Genomic DNA, 18,684 nt, shown 5'->3' with positions numbered 1-18,684 from the left:
TGGTGAAATTCCATTTTGTGAAATTCTAAATTATGAAGAAAGCTCATTATAAATATTTCATTGTTTTCCTGATTGACTAGTAAACTATATTTGGTTTCAAAATGGTGTTCACACATAAATTCAATATGTTGAGTAGCATTTTCGTAATGAAACAGAGAGATATCAAAATCTAAATAAATATTCTCTCTTTGGCCATTTCTAATAATTTGAGATGAAAATGAAACAGAGTGGTCAAATGAGAAATGGCTAAGGAATTAAGGATGATCCTTTCCAATAGCTATATTTGATCTCTGTTTTCAGAATATCTTCTTGACACAAGTCAATTTTCACTTTTGAAATTTTCTCACAATCAGAAATATATAACTCAATGCCAGAATTGGAATATTCCTGAATAGATAGCAAAGAAGAGCGGTAAGAATAAAATTTCTTACGTATTTCACTTCTCTCAGAAACATATTTCAAAATAATAAACTTTGATCGATCCATAAAAAACCCCAATTGACCTAACTTGATCAATGCAAGTTTAAAATCGCAATAATCTTGAAGTTGAACAAGTAAATACTTTGGAGATGTATTCTGTGGACACACATCTTTCAAATTTGTCTGGAATATAAATTTCTTTTCCTCCTCTGAATAGAGAATCAAGGCGAAAGGAATTATTCTTTTAAAAACCTGAAATCTATCAATGTCCTCATATCCTTCATAGGCATCCCTTTCGTCAATGGGATAATAGTCGTCCTGAATGCAGGCTGCTAGAGAGTTGAATTTAATGTATTTATTTGGATTGTGATGAGGCATTTTTTTTATGTGAAGTTTCGAATTGTTTAGTTTGAACTTTGAAAATTTAAAGGAACCTGATCGGTATTAACTTCCTTTAGATGAGTCCTGAGTGATTGGAGAATTATCAAATGGTTGCTGGAGAGTAGTGTTTCAGATCTGTTGGATTTTTTGATGTAGAGAAATGCATCTCGAATTGCACCAACTTTAAATATTTAACTTATTATTCCCTTGTCTGGTGGATTCAAGAAAAGGTGGATGTAATTGTCAAACCTGTTATTGAACTGGGCCATTGGTCTCATTCGTTTTGTAATCCTGCCGAAACTTGGAATTAAGATCCGAAAAAATGTCCCAACAACAACACAATGATGACTGCAAAACTTGTTCTGTCATAATTGAGTTAATAGATTTCGGAATTGGAACATGTTATTCAAATCTACAAAACAAGTTCCACAATTATCAAAAAGATTTGATCAAATGGATGAATAATCGTGATAGAGTGGACGATAGATTTCTTCCAATCGAATTCATGCACGATAGATCCTTCGTAGTGGATTACTTCAAAAAATTCCCTCACAATTTCGAGAGTGTAGCCGATGAATTCAAGAATGACAAACAAGTCATCAAGGAAGTAGTTAGAAATCTCGGCTGTTTGCTTACCTTTGCATCTGATGAATTGAAGAATGATAGGGAAGTTGTTTTGGAAGCTGTCAAACAAGATGGTTCAACACTTCAATATGCATCGAATGAATTGAGAAATGATCATGAAATTGTTCTGGAAGCTGTCAAACAAGAGGGTGAGGCACTGGAATACGCATCAAATGAATTGAGAAATGACAATTAAACCAAGGCCGAATCAACAAGAGTGAAAATTATCGTAAATTTTTACTTTGTTATCTTGGAGATAATTTGATTACTTGTTTTTCTGGTCCCATGTGTGGATGCTTGCGGAAACGGAATGTCACCTGAATAGGCTGAATCATTAACCATCATTTAGACTGGGGAACTTTCATACCTGCTGTTCCATTATTTATGGATTTTTGAATATTGAAAAGGTAAATGAATGGGTCAGAAAATGTGGAAAATTGAAATCAGAAGAAATTACAATGCAAGATGTTGAATCCAACCAATTATTTTAAAAAATATTATTAGAAGGTTGGTGTCACACATCAAATCAGAGAACGATCATTCTCTCTAAATTATGCTTGTACTTTGGTAATTATCAGGTCGATTTGTCAAGTTGATTTTCTAATGTGAGAAAGTTAAATCTCGATGGATGGTACTTTTTGAAACAGAGTGAATAGAAAATTTGTGAAAATTTGAAATGTTTGGAGAGTATTTCAGTTGTAAAGTGCAAGAGAATTAAGGATTTAGATTTGAGTAAAATTACCAAGTTGAATTCTATAAGAATACACATTAATCAAATCAAGCCCAGAATATTGAAAAGAGAACTGGAGAAGGAAATTTCAAAATTGATCTTGTTGATGGACTTGACTTATTTTTAAGCATCTCCTTTCACACAAGTTTGGAACCACGATAACTCTACAGCTGTTTACACATATCAATATGGCTATTATTATTTTATTAAGGAAATGAAACAATTATTGGAAAGTAAATTGGGAGAATCATGGGATAAATTTCGATTTATTTTTGCTGGAAAGGAGTTACAGGAAGGTAGAAGATTTTCTGATACAGCATTTGTAGGGAGTGTACGATACACATTATTAGAAAGTAAATATGAGAATGTTGTTTAAATAAATGTCAAGCTTAGAGTTGACTTTGAAGGGAAGGCATTTCCTAAACATTCAGAGCCCATCATCTTTTCTTGATTCCACATTAATATCAATTCCTTATTGCTGGCATTGAGATTCATTCTCAAACGTTTTTCCATATAATATTTTAAATCAGAAACATGAGATGTGAAATTAATGGAATCATTGTCAATAATTACCATTCTTCCTCCTTCCATGACAATCTTTACATAATACACAGGTTTCTTCAACACCATGAACACAGTTAGTTTGGTTGGATTAGGATTTTGAGAGAAGAGCTTCTCAACTTCATCATTATCTTTAAGTTCCTTCCCTTTGTGAACTAGAATGAAATCTTCAGTGAATTTGAGTGGATAATCACTCTTTCCCAATAATCGTTCCTTGTTGGTGCCACTATTTAATAACATCCTCTTAATCTCATCAATGGTCAAACTACCATTCAAATTATCCAATGTAACTTCCTTCTTTGTTGATAAACTATTAATTGTAACAGAGAATCCCAAACAAGAAGTAATCATTCCAGTTTGAGTTTCCCCACAACAAGGAGTAGTTTGTCTCTTCAAATTGCTTTCCAATCCACTTAGCTGTTTGATTTGATAATTCATCTTGGCAATAGAATTTATAAAATCCTCATTAAAACATGAAAGGAACAAGACATCATCATCTCTCAATTCTTCCTCTTTCTTAATTTCGGATCCATATTTTGAAAATATTCTAATTTTCGGCAAGTATTCAACAGATAAACATTCAGACTCGTTATTTACATTCTCAAACAAGAAGGGAAACAATATCCTACTTGCTCTATTCTTCAAATTTTCCATCAATGAATTATTTAATGATTTTTCAATGAGGAGAATGAAACCATCTCTTCTTTCCCAGTCTCCGTTTCTAAAGCAGTGTAATCTAAGTGATGATGAGGACATGATTGTTATGTGCGGTTTGGCAGTTGGAACTTTTTTTTTTTGGAATATTTTTAGCCTCAATCTGGAACTTGAACTTTACAACTTTTGTAAAACCACAAAAAGAATACTTGTGGGTAACAGCCTTATTATTTTCTTAAATTGTTATTAAGAGGATTCTTCTTAATGGTCATTGGAAACAATCTTGAAAATTACAAGGTGGATTGTCCAGAGTTGAGAAGTTCTATGCGAATGTTCTGTTTTTATTCGAAACTCTGAACAAAATCCATATAAATACCTATCTAAATATCCAACAGAATCCAAACAAGTAAACAAACTCGTCTGATTTCTCTCCTTATAAATACAAGAACTAAATTACTATTCACTATTCGAAACCAATAAATTCAAACTAAACATTGTTTCAAACTCACTCAACAAAAAAAAACAAAATGAAAAGATTCATTTCAATTCTATTGATTGCCTTAACTTTGGCAGTTCTTGCTCTTTCCATGACTTCTGACGTTAATGCAGAGGAACAAACCATGTCCTTGTACATTGCCAAGAAGAACAACAAACAAAGAAGACTCAAGAAGGTTTCCCACAAGAAGAGAAGAAACAATAAGAAAGTTCACAAATATTTGGATACCTACGGAAGAAAGAGAAGAGGTTTGAAGAGACATGGTAAGAAGAGAATTATCAGAAAGAAGATTGACGTCTATGGAAAGAAGAGAAGATTCAATAAGAAGAGAAGAATCGACACTTATGGAAAGAAGCATAGAAAGAATAGAAAACATGGTAGAAAACACAGAAAGAATAGAAAGAATAGAAAACACAATAAGAGAGTTGATGTTTACAAGCGTAAATAAGCAAAGACGACTCAATTTTTTACAACTAGAAGAAAATTCACAATTTTGAAATTTTGGAATTTTTGCTTAATAAAGTGAGATAAATGCTGTGATTTTATGATTTGCCTATAAGATTAATTGTAAAATGCCCATCAAAAAGCTTAAAAATCAGTTGTTTATTCATCGTTTGTTAGAATATGAAATCCTGTGGTAGAGTAAAGAGGAGAAATCAGTCCAATTTGTATTCTCTCAGAGAAAAAACCAAACCTTTCAACTTTTCTGGGTTAGCACCAACACTCTTTTCNAATAAGTCTCCACATTTGATAGCATATCAAATTATTGTCATCTTTAAGCATTTCTAAGAGCTTGGTGACTTTCTTTTTCGAAAAACTATGTTCTAAATTCGATGATATAATTAGTATTAATATTTTGTACTAACCTTGAGTAAGAATGACAAAAACATCCTTATCAGGAATAGAAATCTTTTCTTTAAAATTCTTGTATACAATCATTTGCTCATTATTTACATATGGTTCCTCACTAATCTCAAGTTTTTGAGCTGATCCTTCCTCAATCGACTTGAACCATTCCATAATTTCTTCCCTCCCAAATGGTTCCTCAAATACTCTACAATATCTTTCTCTTCTCTTATAATGAAAAACACAAACATTTCCATAGCAACAGTCAAATCCCATCCTATAATCAATTACTCCATTCAACATGGTCTCCTTCTCCACCACACTCTTATACCAATTCAATTTTCTCATAAAGCAATTCGGATCCAAATCATTCAAAATCTCTTCAAACATCCCAATAATCTCATCACAACTCTCCGAATAATGTACCAACACTTCAAACACCTCGGGATTGAGGAAAGTCTTCTTTGATGGTTTTTCATTAAGGAATAGAGACATTTTTTTTAAAAATAAAATAAATGTAAAAAACATAGAGATGATGAGGAGAGATAACGAGTAATTCTAAGAATATGAATGGATTTCAATGGATTTCAAGGTTTGCATTTCAATGGGTTGAAAAAAAAACAGCCCCCATTTCGAATAGTGAAAAGACCTTTGATTTATGTGTAATGATCAGTAATTGGGCAAAGGCTTTAATATTGCTGACTGATGGCCCTTGTACTCTCACTCCAGAGCAACAACATTTAGTGCATGTTAAAAATGGAATACAAATTATTGAGAAACCCATTGAAAAGCTCATTCATCAAGGTCGAGTTCAAAAGATTGTTTTTAAGGATTCTTCTGAAATTGAACTTGATGTAATTTATGATGAATTTTCTTCCAAGTCAAGAAAGTAAAATTGCAGATTGTACTTTAGTACTGATGATTTGGAGTTTGGATATCTGGAATTTTTATCATAAAATTACAAAGACACAGACAGCACTTAATTCACGTGATAATTTGTAAATTGATTTATTTTGTAAAGGACTGGCCTGTTTTTTCTTTCAATTCTATACACTCATTAATAGATGCATATTCGTTGGTGAAAATAAATCTAGAAAATGTATCACTCAAGTTCATATAAATGTCATCCCTCAAACGTTCCAATATTTCATCCACTTGAGTCCTTTCTACATGTTTCAGATCGGAACAAAGTTGAATAAATTGCTTTTTCATGGAGGAGGAAAGGTTGACTTCAAATTCTGCTCCATTAATAAAGTAATCCTTTTTCATTTCTTCAAAAAGTGACTCGTTGTCAATTGGTGAAAGTTCACTTTTTTGTAAAGATTCAAGTTTCTTGAAAATCAAAATATTTTCCAAAGAAAATTCTCTCATGCAATATTCTTCAAATATTTTCAAAAGTTGTGGATTGGAAAGTACAATATCTAGTTCTCTATTTTCATTCTCATCATCTTGATTAGAATAGTTTCTACGTTTCCAATTAATTGAGCAAAAATTCACAAGGAATACGAAACCTCCAAACGCCAGAATGTTAAAGAACTCGTATACAACACCAAATGCATAGGATGCCTCAGCAAATGAAGTCACAGTCGGATTATCCAATGAGGAGAAACCCAAAGCAAAGTTCAAAACAAAGAATAAATACGAAATGAATGAAAAAATCAACTCCTTTCTGAATACCAACACATCATTCACAAATATAAACTTGTAGATATCCAAAAATAAGCTAATCTTCTTCTTGTCACTTGTCGATTTCTCCTCCTTACTGACATGTCTATTTTCCATATAGAAATCAAATATGGCAAGCATTAAAAGTATTAAATAAATTAAAGAAACCACCACAAAGAAAGATGCTGACATTATCTTTGAGTATTCTTTTTGAATATATCCAGTATTAACCAAAGCAGTGAAAATTACAAAGTAAATCACAATGACAACAGCTCCAATCAAGTTGACCACAAAAACTGCCACTTTGCTATTTACAATTTTGATCCATTTACCAATCTTTTGCTGTTCATTCTTGACTGCAATAGAAAACATAATTTCGTATGTGTATCTGAATAGGATATATCTCAAATGGAGAATGAGATAATTGAAAATGGCCAGAATGTAGAAAACTGATGTCACTATAACAGAAACTGATCTGATAATATCGGAAGATTTGATTTCCTTGGAGAGGAAGAGGGCATTCGAAACAATATCTGAGAAACTGAGGTCAATTAAGAGTGAAGTAAGGCAAAGATAAGGAATAATCCATCTTGACTTTCTTGGATTCGTATTTCTTGTAAAGATTAAGCCAATAATAATCAATATAATCCATAAGATGAATATTGACGAGACTGTTATTCCAGAAACTGCTAAGGAAATATCAGTTTCTAATTGATGTTCAGAGTATAAGGTGAGATTAGTTTCTCTCATTACGAAACTTGAAAATTTAGTCGTGTGATTGCAAGAGCAGGTCACAACTGATGACATTGAATCAAATGAAGATTGACAGCCATCTGACAACCATTTGTTTGTTTCCTCATGTAGATACATACATTTCACCTTGTAGTTAGTCATGTTAAGTGTTGAAATATTTTGAGTGATAAATTGGAAGATAATTGGATCGGCAAGGTTGACCAGCTTGATTACTTGACCATTTTTGAGATAGTGAATTTCAACAATTGGTGAAATACTGAAACTAATATTTACATTCGACTGATTGAAGAGTTGCTCTGTAATTGGAATTGATGTTAAAATATTTTCTGCATCCTTTGATGAGTTGACCATTTTGAGAGGATTTGTGAATGAAATGGTTGCAACTGAAATAGTGGAATCTCTTAGATTCTTTGGTGAGTACAAGTTGACGTGTGTGGAATTGAAAAATTGAGTTAAAATGTTTCTTTTCACATTAATTGTAAATTCTGATGATTTTGTTGTAAATTCATCGTCTGACTTGTTGGATGTTTTGGAAACCATAGAAACAACTCGATTGAGCAAATTGTTGACAGTTGAAGGTGATGTTTGGTTTGATGTTGAATAACAATTGGTGAAACCTTCAACTATTGAGGTCACAATTCTCTCTAAAACTTGGAAATTAGACGAATTAGAACTAAACTTGTCAACTGAGAATGAAACATTATACATTGCATTATTCAAGTCAACAATAACATCCTCTGAAATATATGTTTTTTTTGTAGAAACAGTAACTAACGCATTGGTCAACTTGGCAAGAGAAGGTAAATCTAATTGCTGGTTAATTTGAGTAGAAAGTGATGAAGCAAGTGATTTCATAATTGACTGAACAGTCAAGTTTCCAATTTGTTGATAAGTATCTGGGGAGTTAGCTAAATCAATTAGTTCATCAACTGGAATCTTGGTCAAGTCACCTGAAAGATAATCTTCCTTTGTTTTACAAGTTACTGAAATTGAGTTATTCGAAATGAAAATGATGGTTGAATTCAATTCGATTTTAACCGAAGCAGTATAGACGCCTATTTGATTCATACTCAAGATGATCATCATATCGTTGGTACTAATTGTGTCTGTACTATTATCTGGTTTTGTAATCATGTAAGAAATATTCAAAAATTGCTTGACTTCTGAAAGGCAATTATCATTGATACTCGCATGTAGAGTAACATTTGAATTGACCATAGCTTTAGCTCTTGATAATATCAAATCTACCTTTCCCATCAATGAGTAACAAAATGGCAAACATTTAGATCCAGACCTGACAGTTGGCAGTGAAAAAGCATCACATTGAGATCCACATTCCAGTCCAAAATAATCACCAGAGCAAATACAATTATCAGGAGAACCACAAATGCCTCTTGAACTACAAACATTGGGATCATTATACGCCTTTCCATAACAAGACATTTTACAAGTGTCATTGTAAAGATCTAACATGTAACCTTCTGGACAGGTTGGAGTTAATTTTCTAATTCTATTATTTCCAAACTCTGAGAAGATTATTTCATCATTATCAGTCAAAACTAAATACATTGGATTAAACAATGAAGCATTGATGGCATTTGACATTGAGTCAACAAATCCAATGGATCCATTTCCTGCAATTGTCGAAACCAAATTGGTAGAACTGCTAATTTTACGAATCCTTTGATTGCTCTTATCAGTAACATAAATATTTCCATTCTTTTTTGATATTGTAACATCAGTCATTCGAAAGAATGAAGTTTGTAAAGCTGATTTTCCATCTCCATCAAAAGTTCCAGCTGCCCTAATTCCAGCAATGGTTGTAATCAAGTTAGTGCTCAGATCTAGTGTTCTGATGGTTCCTTCATTCAACTGTACAAAGTATAATAGTGATTTCAAGCCATTCGTCCAGTATTTAATAGAAGTTGCCCAACTATTCGAAAGTTAACAATGAAAAGTGCATGTGAAAACTTACGTTATGTATGTGGCAACACCGAGACCATCACCATTAAAACCATTCAGTCCTGCACCAACAATTGTTTTAACCTTTCCATCTGTATCTACCTTTCTAATTCTGTAATTATTCGAATCAGTAATGTAAATTATATTTTCACTACCAATACATAAACTGACTGGTTGATCAAAGAATGTTGCGTTAAAAAGCATGCCATCACCATTATATCCTCCTGAAGTATTGTTTGCACTCACAATGTCAATTGTCAAATCACTGTTGATTCTCTTAATTCTATTAGCTGAAGTTTCGGCAAAGTAAATAGTGTTATTAAGAGCAAATAATCCATTTGGTGTAGACAAACCACTTGCCAGTGTAGTTACTGTTCCATTCTCCAACTTTCTAATGTGTTTTCTTTCTATTCGATTTCAATTTAATTTTTCACACAACATGCAACAAGAAACTTACCTGCATAGAACAAGATTCCATTTTGCCAGAATAATCCAGTAGGTCCATCTACAAAAGTGCCAACACCTGGCAATCCGTCCATTGTTTTGCTATTATCATCATTTCCAACAAGTGTGGAAATCGAATAAGTAATGTTTACTGTTAGAAAGCATTCGACAATACATGCAGATAATATGAATAGCATTATAAACATGACTAAACATGCTCTCTGACATGTTTTGTATTGGGTATTAGGTAATGTCTGCATTTTTTTAGAACTGCTCTTTGTTTCGCCTTGTCGAATTGTTTGCTATTCGAAAACGCCAACAATATTCGAGAAAGTTGCTCTACGGGTAATTGAAAGCTCGCTTCAAGTTTTTCTGCTTGTTGTTGGATATTATTTTTCTTTCGTATTAGTCTATCATCCGTCCTAGAAGTGTTCCTCAAAAGGAAAATATTAGAAATGTGTGGAATGAAATTTGCTGTTCCGGATAGTAAGTTTGATATCTGTTGCTTATTATTTTATATTTATTGCTCGAAATGGAACGCGCGAATGAATTGTGGTCCTCCCTATGTTTTGTAAAGTTTCTCTCTCATTCAACAATTTTGCTTGTAAGAATTCCAATAACAATAATTTAAATACTCTAGATGAAATATTTCCAAAAATTAACTTTACAACACAGAGGGAGGATTTATCCAATTCATATGAACAATTTGAAATTGATTTTCAATCTAGAATTTGATTTGAGCTAGAGAGAGAAATTTTAAATTTTTAAAAAATTAGAAAAAAAATGGAAAACAAAGATCCAGACCTGGACACTGCCATTTCTCTCTGTAAAACTGGTAAATTGGGAGAACTTCGAAATTTAATTCTTTCTGGACGAGTCAAGCAAAACGTAATTGATTTTCATGGAAATTCACTCTTGTATTATGCATGTGTTTGTGGATCATTGGATATTGTTCATTATTTAAGTGCTTTGGGACTTAGGGATTGTAAATATCATCGATGTTGGTGGAATAGTCTCTCATTGGAAGTTAGAAATGCTCTCAAATTGTATAATTCATACAAGACGAATGAGGAAGCAAATACGAAACCAAAAAAGAAGGATGATTATTCATTGAATGGACTGTTGGATCGATATTTGAAGAGAATTATTTATCAATCGCAAAATAATGAAGATTATGATTTGATTCTCAAATTGAAATTTGCAGATCAACAAGCACCAATTGAGTACAAGTGTCATTTGTGGATTATTTTGGCAAAATGGCCTGAAATTGTATATTTTGTGAAGAATAAGATTGATACACGAGTTTTTCCTATATTTTCATGTGAAGATTATCTTCTTACTTTGAAAAGTAATAAGAAAATTGAAGATGAAATGAAACAAAAATATCCAAAAGAAACACCAAAGCAATTGTACAGTATTGTAAAGAAGGAAAAGCAGAAAGTTCAGAAATTGAAAGAAAGTTACTCTCTTTTTAATATGAACACTCCAATTGATGAGTACATTGAAGGTATTCCTACAGATATGGAAGGTTTAAAGGAATACATTCAAACTAATCTAACATTCATTGATTTCGGACAGGTTCCCTTAGGAAAGTCTCTATTTGAAAGTATTTTGACGTGGATCTATACAGGACATGTTCCTCAACAATTAGAAGAACAGTCAATCCTTGCTAGTGTGGCATTAAGATTCAAAATTGAAAAGTTGTTTAATACTATTTTTGGTTATTTGAAAAAAGAACCCATTCTTGTAAATAATCAATCACCAAGCGATTTATCAATATTACCATTAATTGAACCTTTTGAAAAGATGGACATTTTTACCAAGATAAGAAGGTTAGTATTTCATTACAATTTTCACAACTCAACTTGAATTTTAGAGTGACCTGTAACATGGGCATTACTTTAATTGAAAATCCGCAGGAAATATTCATTCCTTGCCACAAGAATTTCATCATGGATAGAAGTGAATTCTTCAAGGTCATTATCAATTGTCAATTTGAGGAGGGAAACAAATTCAGAGAACAAGAAGCAAGAAAAGAGCTTCCCATCATTGAATTATATCAATCTCTACCAAAGGAAACTCTCATTCTCATTCTAAACTTTATCTATTGTGAAAAAATTGAGTTGAATAAGGGAAACTTTGTAGAATTCCTCACTTTGGGTGAATTATTTGGAATGCCATCTCTTGTAAAGCAATGTGATGATTTTTTATTTAAAAGTCGATTTAATGGAGAGGAAATATTTGAATTGTACAAATATGCATTGAATTGTGACAGTGAATCTTGGATTCTGCATTTGGAGAGAAATGCTTTAGAGCATGTTAAGAGAGAATCTTTTAAAAGGAAAAATCCTTGGAATCTCGAACAAGTTGTGGATGACCTATTGAAAATGGGAGCCAATCCAAAAAGTATTGCGAAATACATTGGTGTATAATACTACTTTGTAAACTATTTAAAATATTTAAAAAATATTATAATAAAAATATTTAAAAAAAATGAGCGAAAATCCATCATTAAATCCTACAAATCCATCCTCTTCGGAAATTGAATACCTGAAGAAGAGATGCGAACTGTTGGTTGATATTCCTACCAGACTAGCCACAGAAATTGCGAAAGACTTGGAAAGACAAGTCAAATTTATGGATTTGTATTTGGCTGATTTGGAGAGTTTCATCGATGTGAGTATTATTATCGGCAAATCTTGATCTAATATTTTGTTGCTATTTGTTGATATTTGGTATAATAATTTATTAATAATATATTTAATTATAATATTTAATATGATGATTATTTAAGAAAATGCACAAGACTAACCAAAAGACCAAAGGTTATTTGGAAGAGTAATCATCTTCCGAATTATGATCTCTAAATTATTGGAGATTTGAAATCAGTATGGAAACTCTTCCATTAATTTATTAGTGAGTCTCTAGTCATCATGAGCTTGAATCATCAAGTAACAGTAGTGCACAGTATGGAATATTCAATAGATCAAAAACATATCTGCTCACAATCCCATTAACAGTTAATGATCCTTCCAATTTTGACATTATTCATCAGCAGAAATGCCATTAACAAAATGAAATTGGTGGAAGTCCATTAAAATTGTCATCTTTCCTTCACATAGAAGCGGTTTGGGATTATTATGAATAATGGAATTGTTATTGTAATTTTGGATGAAGTGGAGTTCCTAATTAAATTTATTATTCTCATTTGTTTCTAATACTACTGGCATATGGCAATGCATGATAAACGAGCACACTTGTTATTTATCAATCAACACAAGTTGCTTCCAAATTGATTAAATTCCATACAAGTAAACAACTCGTAAATTATGTACATTTTCACTTTTATTATTGAAGGGAAAATTTTAAAGCTCTCGAAATAATCACCAAATGATCTTAGTATTTGGCGATTAAGGTTATACAGTTGTTATTGTTGTTTGTTATTTACATTAGTTGTCATCTTCCATTCTAGAGTTTTGAATAAGAGCATTCTCAAATTCTAAGAATTCTCTAAAACCAATATCGCTTTCTCTAATAATCGAAGCAATATCTAACGAGCTCCTCGTCACTGTACTTGTACTAAGGAGTGAGGAGACAGATGGTTCTTTGAGAGCTCTCTTTGGCTTGAAGTATGAGGCGTCATCAACTTTGGCAGACATCATTGAGCTAGTTGTTATTGTGGATGAAACTTCATCACCACAAACAATGCAAATATCTGTCAGCTTGTTATATCTAGCCTCATTGAAGAGCTTTGACTTAGTTTCTCTCTTTCTCTTATCATCACCCAATTTGAATTCGTAAATCTTATTGTGCCACGATTTACCATCACCACCGCCAAAGATTACCATACTTGTCTTGTAGAGAACTGCAGACAAACCATAGCAACCTGGGGCAATATTCGATTCATTATTAGTACCAGCTGTTTCTATCAGAGTCCACTTCATACAAGTTGTATCACATTCATAGACATCTGTGAGCCAATTAGAACCATCACCACCTGCAAAGATGTAGATTTTACCATCAAATACTACACTCACATGACCAGCTCTACCAGCATTCACCTCACCAATGTATGAAAGTCTTCTCCATTTACCAGAAATGATATCATGTTCGTGTAAATCATTGAGTCTTTGTTTACCATCACCACCACCAATAACAATGAGCTTATCACCAACCAGATTACAAGTATGAGAGTCTCTGCTTTGAGGAGGAACACCACTTGTTTCAACTCTGCTCCAATATCCTGAGAGGAAATCGAAACAATAGAGACAATTCAAAGTTCTTCTACCATTCCATCCTCCAAATACGTACATCTTATCTTTGTAAACATTAGCAGAGTGACCAGCTCTTCCACTTGGTACTTGTCCTTTTGGTTCAATCTTCTTCCATGCTTCGTTCTTAATATCGAACATGTACATATCATTTAACCAATTGAAACCATCACCTCCACCAAATATAACCATATAGTGTTTGTAAAGTACTGCTGAATGACAATCTCTTTCGGAAGGCACTTCTCCCTTATTTTCAATTTCTCTCCATACTTTCTTTTCTGTTACAAGTCAATTAGAATTTGAAGGCTTGATTCACTTACCTAAATTATATGCAAATGTATCTTTCATTCTTTCCTTTCCATTATATCCTCCATTCAAATACATTGTATCTTCATATACTACACATCTGTGACCATATCTTCCACAAGGGCCACCTGTTGGCGAATCTTTGAACCATTCTGAAAAAGGCTTGTTGATATCAGTAGTGTATTTGGATACTTACTTTGTTCGGTTATCACTGTTTTGTGCACCATCTTTGAGTTTCTTGTTGAGTTTCTTCTTGTTGTTGTATTGTTGTTGTTGTAATTGAGTTTGATCGGATGTTATCAAATTGTCTTGTCTCAAAATATTTGTTGTTTAGTATTGTTGCAGTCTGATGTTATTCTTCTTGTTGAGAGACAATCTTGTTCTGTCTTTTTTTTAATGTATCTTGATGTTTGTATCGCTGCTACAAACCTCAGTGTATTTATATAAAAAGACACAATCGTGCCAGTGTTGAAGATGTGACTACAAAAGAAGCTGCTTGGATCGCGCTTTTGATGTAAGGCTTGTTTTGCTTCCTACAACGTCAACCAGTGAATCGTTTTTGTGATGTGATGGCGCCTTTTTCAAACTACAATGCGTTGATGTTTGGGCAAGATTGTTGATAGATTGAGAATGGTTTTTTAAAAGATTAAAGAGAAATACAATCCTATTTATATCGAGTTATCATCTGTGAAGAATATTGTTTGATCAGTTTGGTAGTTTTCTTTTGCAAGTATGATGGAATGCCTAAAACTGATGTGTTGTGAAATCGAATGATTCACAATGAAATGCATCTACACACTCTTACAATTATTCATTGACCAATGTTCTCTCAATCATTGAAAGCATTTCGAATAGTGTGAGTGTTGTTAACTCTCTAATATTGACTGATGGAAATACAACCGAATGTAGATCTGAATTGATAATGATGGAAGTTATTGTATGCAATTGTATAAACCCCTCACAAAATATCAAATAAATACTATTGAATATTGTTCTGTCTCAATCATTGATTAAATTGTAACCGTTTTGTAAGATGGTGGGGACAATTTCAAATAAGTACTTTTTCGCGTATATTTTTAACTTTTTACCTTTTTTGTAGTTTTGATTCATTTCCATGTTTTTGGAAAGAGAAAATTAAATTAACACTGCTCATTAACTTCAATGATTGTATAAATGTTGCATGGTATTAAAATGGTCAATCTTCATCAATGTAAACTAACTTGTTTAAATTAGATCTATTAACAAAAGAGGTGAATTTTACCAAACGAACATCTGGATAACAGTTTACGGTTTTTTCACTCAATCTTTCAAATAGAGAATGATTGGATTCTTATTTAACAGTACTGTTTTGAATCTGGAGAAATTGATTCCTTCAAAGTCAACCAAAATCCAGAGAGTATTGGAATGGATTTCCTTCTGATTCAAATTTCCCTCGTGATCGAACGCCATTTTCATGGCAACTTCAGAATGAGATCTAATTTTGAAAAAATTGACAACCAATACGCTTATGTTTGATAATATTATTGATCACTTCATATAACAATAATAACTTTGCAATCAACACGTATGTAAACCTTATGAAAATCGTCATCACCAACGTTTACAAAAATCATCAAAAAAATAGGAGCATCACATCTTTTGGATTTTTTTCTCTTCATCTTTGACAATCAACAACCCCAAAATGCACGGAAGACCAAGAAATCAAACCCTTGATGAGAAGAAGGCACTCATTCTGAAGGAGAAAATTCAAGTCTTTTCATCACTCAGAAAGAATATTTTGCAGAATAAGAAGGAAGCAAATTATGCTCAGGAATTGTTGGCAAATATTGAAACTGCTCTTTGTATTTCCCCGGAATTTTATAGTTTGTGGAATTATAGAAAGGAAATTATTACACATTTGATTGAAACTGCCCCAGAAAAAATCAAGGAAGTTTATGAAAATGAATTAAAATTAACTGCTACAATTCTTAGTAAGCATCACATGAAGTCATATGGTACTTGGCATCATCGTTCATGGGTTATGAAAAAGCTTGACAAGACTTATTGGGAAACTGATTTGGATTTGACATCACAATTACTGAAATATGATAATAGAAATTGTAAGTGAATAATTTATTTCGGAATTGTTGATTGATCAATTTAGTCCACTGTTGGAATTATAGAAGATTTATTTTACATTTACTTGAAAGAAAGCCATCATCAGAATTGGAATATTTATATGGCATGTTGGATGATGTACAAAATTACTCTGCTTGGCATAATAGATCCTCTCTCCTTGTGGAATATTCTGAACAGGAAGGCATTCCCCTCAGTGAAGTCATCAATCAAGAATATGATCTTTGTACAAATGCATTCTATACAGAACCATCCAATCAGAGTGCTTGGATTTATCACCGTTGGTTATTGTCAACATGTAAGTTTGAAACGAGTTGAATTTGATTTTTTAATATTGTAAATAGCCGAAGGAAAACAACTTAAATCAAAGGATTTGGAAACTTGTAATGATTTATTGGAAATGATGACTGATTTGAAGAATCCATTAGATGAAAAATGTGAGTTTTTCACAATTAGTTGAATTTACTAATTATTATTTAGGGTGTCTTGTTACTATTGTATTGAACATGTTGGATGAACACAAGCTTGAAGAATCGGAAAAGACTACTGTTTTGACTCATCTTGAGAAATTAATTCAAATCGATCCTACCCACAAGGGTTACTATAATGACATTAGTATGTATTATTGAAAGAAATTGTGATTAATCTTTTTATTAGGAAGTGACTTTTTACTCAAACATACCAATAAGGATGATGTTGAAAAATTGGCCATTCCTTCCATGAATATTTCTCGAATTAATATCCTCAATGCTATTCCAAATTTGTGTGACAATTTGAAAGTTATTGATCTTTCTAACAATGATATTCTTTTTATTCCTCAATTAAAATTGAAGAATTTGGAAACATTAATTCTTGATAATAACAAGATTAGATTTTTGGAAGGTTTGAGCGAATTGACTAAACTCAACCTGTTATCCATGAAGAATAATCAAATCAAGAGAATACCAAGTGGAGTCATTTCTAATAGTGCCACAATAGTCAATCTTGACGAAAATCCTCTTCCGTACGAAGAAGAAGAGTTCAATACTAAAATTTGTGTAGCCTTCCCAAACATTTCTCTTTGGTCCAAATAAAATAATTAATTTATTTTTCTTCTTGTGCAAGAATGAATTCCAACAATTTTTGTTGTCTTTATCCATAAAATTTTTGCTTTTGGCGGGAACCGTTTCTCAATCCAATAAAAACTAGAAGAAAAAAATGCAAAAAAGTAAGAGGAAACAAGTTGTTGAAGAACATTCTTCGGAGGAGGAAGAAAGTGAAGAGGAAGAAGAGCAACAAGAAGAGGAGGAATCACAACAAGATGATCATTCTTCGGAGGTGGAAGGGGAAGAAGTTGATGATGATACTAAAAAAACAGATGCTTTTAGACGAGAGTTGAGAGCCAAAATCATAGCCTCTGTCAACGAGGCTGACAAGAATATTGAAAAACTGACAAAGCCTGGTGATAAGGAAATCATTCACATGTTTGGCAAAATGAAAGCAATGGAAAAGAACATTGTACACGCTAGAGAAGGAGCCTTGGAATCAGCACTTTTTGAACAATTATCTAAACATAGTATTCAACAATTGAAAGCAATTACACTAGGAAAAGAATGGGATCCAACAGATTTCTTGATCAAATTGGATGAAAAGTTTGGAAAACAACGAGGAGGAACAAGATCAAGTCGTGATGATTCGGAGGATGCTACCTATGATATCGATTGGAATAGTGTTGGAAGTAGTGTTACACACATCTTTAAACGAACACCAACAGTGACATTTATGCATGGACCTTTGTCAACTGAAAGAAAGGAAAGAAAGAAGAAGGAACGTACAAAGAGAACAAGAGATGAAGTAACAGAAGAAAAACAAGCAGAGGAATTTAATGAGCAATCTAAAGAGGATGCTACCACTAGGGCTGTAGGAAAACTTTTCAAGACAATGAAAAGTAATTTAAAGAAACGAAAGGGAAATGAACAACAGCTTTCACTGCCCGATATTGTAGTTGATCCAACATCATTCTGTCACACTATTGAAAACATTTTCTACTTTTCTTTTCTAGTGAAGGAAGGAAAAGTGAGTTTGGAATTAGATAAGAAGGATGGCCAGCTAAAGTCAAGGATTATTACTGATGAAGGAGAAGATGAATCGAAGAGAAATCAATCCATCATGGCTCTCAATTTGAACATGTTTTACCAACTCGTACAAAAAACACAAGCCTATAGTAATAGTAATAATAACAACGGAGCTAGTAGTAGTAATGTTGTTGATGATGGTGAAGAAGAATAAATTATTATTGTATTTTAATGTTATTAGTTGATTTAACACCAAATGTCGGTTATTTGTTCCTCCATTCCGTTAGTAATACATGTTCATATTGTTGTTGTAGATATTGATGATGCGGAGAAGTTATTGTTGTTGGGAAATTATCATGAATTATCAAACACAAAAAGGTGGAGAGTGATGAACGAACAATG

General features: G+C 32.5%; 9 protein-coding genes across 9 annotated transcripts; 5 read left to right on the top strand and 4 right to left on the bottom strand.

Annotated features, from left to right (window-relative positions):
* Nucleotides 1–1,123: 1,123 nt before the first annotated feature.
* NAEGRDRAFT_64940 (uncharacterized protein) lies at nt 1,124–1,621 on the top strand (the record flags this gene model as incomplete). Its single annotated transcript, XM_002679769.1, has 1 exon — nt 1,124–1,621. The coding sequence occupies one exon, from the start codon at nt 1,124–1,126 to the stop codon at nt 1,619–1,621; it is 498 nt and encodes a 165-aa protein (XP_002679815.1).
* Nucleotides 1,622–2,527: 906 nt separating this feature from the next.
* On the bottom strand, nt 2,528–3,472 carry NAEGRDRAFT_64939 (uncharacterized protein; the record flags this gene model as incomplete). Its single annotated transcript, XM_002679635.1, has 1 exon — nt 2,528–3,472. One exon carries the CDS (start codon nt 3,470–3,472, stop codon nt 2,528–2,530), a length of 945 nt encoding a protein of 314 aa, XP_002679681.1.
* Nucleotides 3,473–3,897: 425 nt separating this feature from the next.
* NAEGRDRAFT_64938 (uncharacterized protein) lies at nt 3,898–4,314 on the top strand (the record flags this gene model as incomplete). Its single annotated transcript, XM_002679768.1, has 1 exon — nt 3,898–4,314. The coding sequence occupies one exon, from the start codon at nt 3,898–3,900 to the stop codon at nt 4,312–4,314; it is 417 nt and encodes a 138-aa protein (XP_002679814.1).
* Nucleotides 4,315–4,727: 413 nt separating this feature from the next.
* Nucleotides 4,728–5,207, bottom strand: NAEGRDRAFT_64937 (uncharacterized protein; the record flags this gene model as incomplete). Its single annotated transcript, XM_002679634.1, has 1 exon — nt 4,728–5,207. One exon carries the CDS (start codon nt 5,205–5,207, stop codon nt 4,728–4,730), a length of 480 nt encoding a protein of 159 aa, XP_002679680.1.
* Nucleotides 5,208–5,720: 513 nt separating this feature from the next.
* NAEGRDRAFT_64936 (uncharacterized protein) lies at nt 5,721–9,631 on the bottom strand (the record flags this gene model as incomplete). Its single annotated transcript, XM_002679633.1, has 3 exons — nt 5,721–9,063; nt 9,106–9,499; nt 9,550–9,631. The coding sequence occupies 3 exons, from the start codon at nt 9,629–9,631 to the stop codon at nt 5,721–5,723; spliced, it is 3,819 nt and encodes a 1,272-aa protein (XP_002679679.1).
* A 688-nt stretch (nt 9,632–10,319) lies between these two features.
* On the top strand, nt 10,320–11,968 carry NAEGRDRAFT_64935 (uncharacterized protein; the record flags this gene model as incomplete). Its single annotated transcript, XM_002679767.1, has 2 exons — nt 10,320–11,368; nt 11,413–11,968. 2 exons carry the CDS (start codon nt 10,320–10,322, stop codon nt 11,966–11,968), a joined length of 1,605 nt encoding a protein of 534 aa, XP_002679813.1.
* An 897-nt stretch (nt 11,969–12,865) lies between these two features.
* NAEGRDRAFT_35917 (kelch repeat-containing protein) lies at nt 12,866–14,508 on the bottom strand. Its single transcript, XM_002679632.1, has 3 exons — nt 14,310–14,508; nt 14,128–14,265; nt 12,866–14,085 (listed from the first exon to the last, which is right to left on the bottom strand). Exons 1-3 carry the CDS (start codon nt 14,338–14,340, stop codon nt 12,986–12,988), a joined length of 1,269 nt encoding a protein of 422 aa, XP_002679678.1. The 5' UTR covers nt 14,341–14,508; the 3' UTR covers nt 12,866–12,985.
* Nucleotides 14,509–15,738: 1,230 nt separating this feature from the next.
* On the top strand, nt 15,739–17,320 carry NAEGRDRAFT_78942 (alpha subunit of protein prenyltransferase). The gene is made up of 5 exons (XM_002679766.1): nt 15,739–16,212; nt 16,257–16,526; nt 16,573–16,665; nt 16,709–16,843; nt 16,886–17,320. Exons 1-5 carry the CDS (start codon nt 15,795–15,797, stop codon nt 17,299–17,301), a joined length of 1,332 nt encoding a protein of 443 aa, XP_002679812.1. The 5' UTR covers nt 15,739–15,794; the 3' UTR covers nt 17,302–17,320.
* A 105-nt stretch (nt 17,321–17,425) lies between these two features.
* Nucleotides 17,426–18,518, top strand: NAEGRDRAFT_78941 (uncharacterized protein; the record flags this gene model as incomplete). Its single annotated transcript, XM_002679765.1, has 1 exon — nt 17,426–18,518. One exon carries the CDS (start codon nt 17,426–17,428, stop codon nt 18,494–18,496), a length of 1,071 nt encoding a protein of 356 aa, XP_002679811.1. The 3' UTR covers nt 18,497–18,518.
* Between the last annotated feature and the right edge of the window lie 166 nt (nt 18,519–18,684).

This window comes from Naegleria gruberi (assembly GCF_000004985.1).
Source record: "Naegleria gruberi genomic scaffold NAEGRscaffold_12, whole genome shotgun sequence".
NCBI lineage: Eukaryota > Heterolobosea > Eutetramitea > Acrasida > Naegleriidae > Naegleria > Naegleria gruberi.
The sequence above is the reverse complement of the archived record's forward strand: the minus strand, read 5'-3'. Positions and strand labels throughout refer to the sequence as shown.

Coding starts and splice junctions, on each gene's coding strand:
- NAEGRDRAFT_78942 (XM_002679766.1), top strand. CDS start 15,795: ATGCACGGAAGACCAAGAAATCAAACCCTTGATGAGAAGAAGGCACTC. Junction 16,527..16,572: donor CCGTTGGTTATTGTCAACAT/GTAAGTTTGAAA, acceptor TATTGTAAATAG/CCGAAGGAAAACAACTTAAA. Junction 16,844..16,885: donor GGGTTACTATAATGACATTA/GTATGTATTATT, acceptor TCTTTTTATTAG/GAAGTGACTTTTTACTCAAA.
- NAEGRDRAFT_35917 (XM_002679632.1), bottom strand. CDS start 14,340: ATGGTGCACAAAACAGTGATAACCGAACAAA. Junction 14,266..14,309: donor AACAGTGATAACCGAACAAA/GTAAGTATCCAA, acceptor AGCCTTTTTCAG/AATGGTTCAAAGATTCGCCA. Junction 14,086..14,127: donor TACATTTGCATATAATTTAG/GTAAGTGAATCA, acceptor GACTTGTAACAG/AAAAGAAAGTATGGAGAGAA.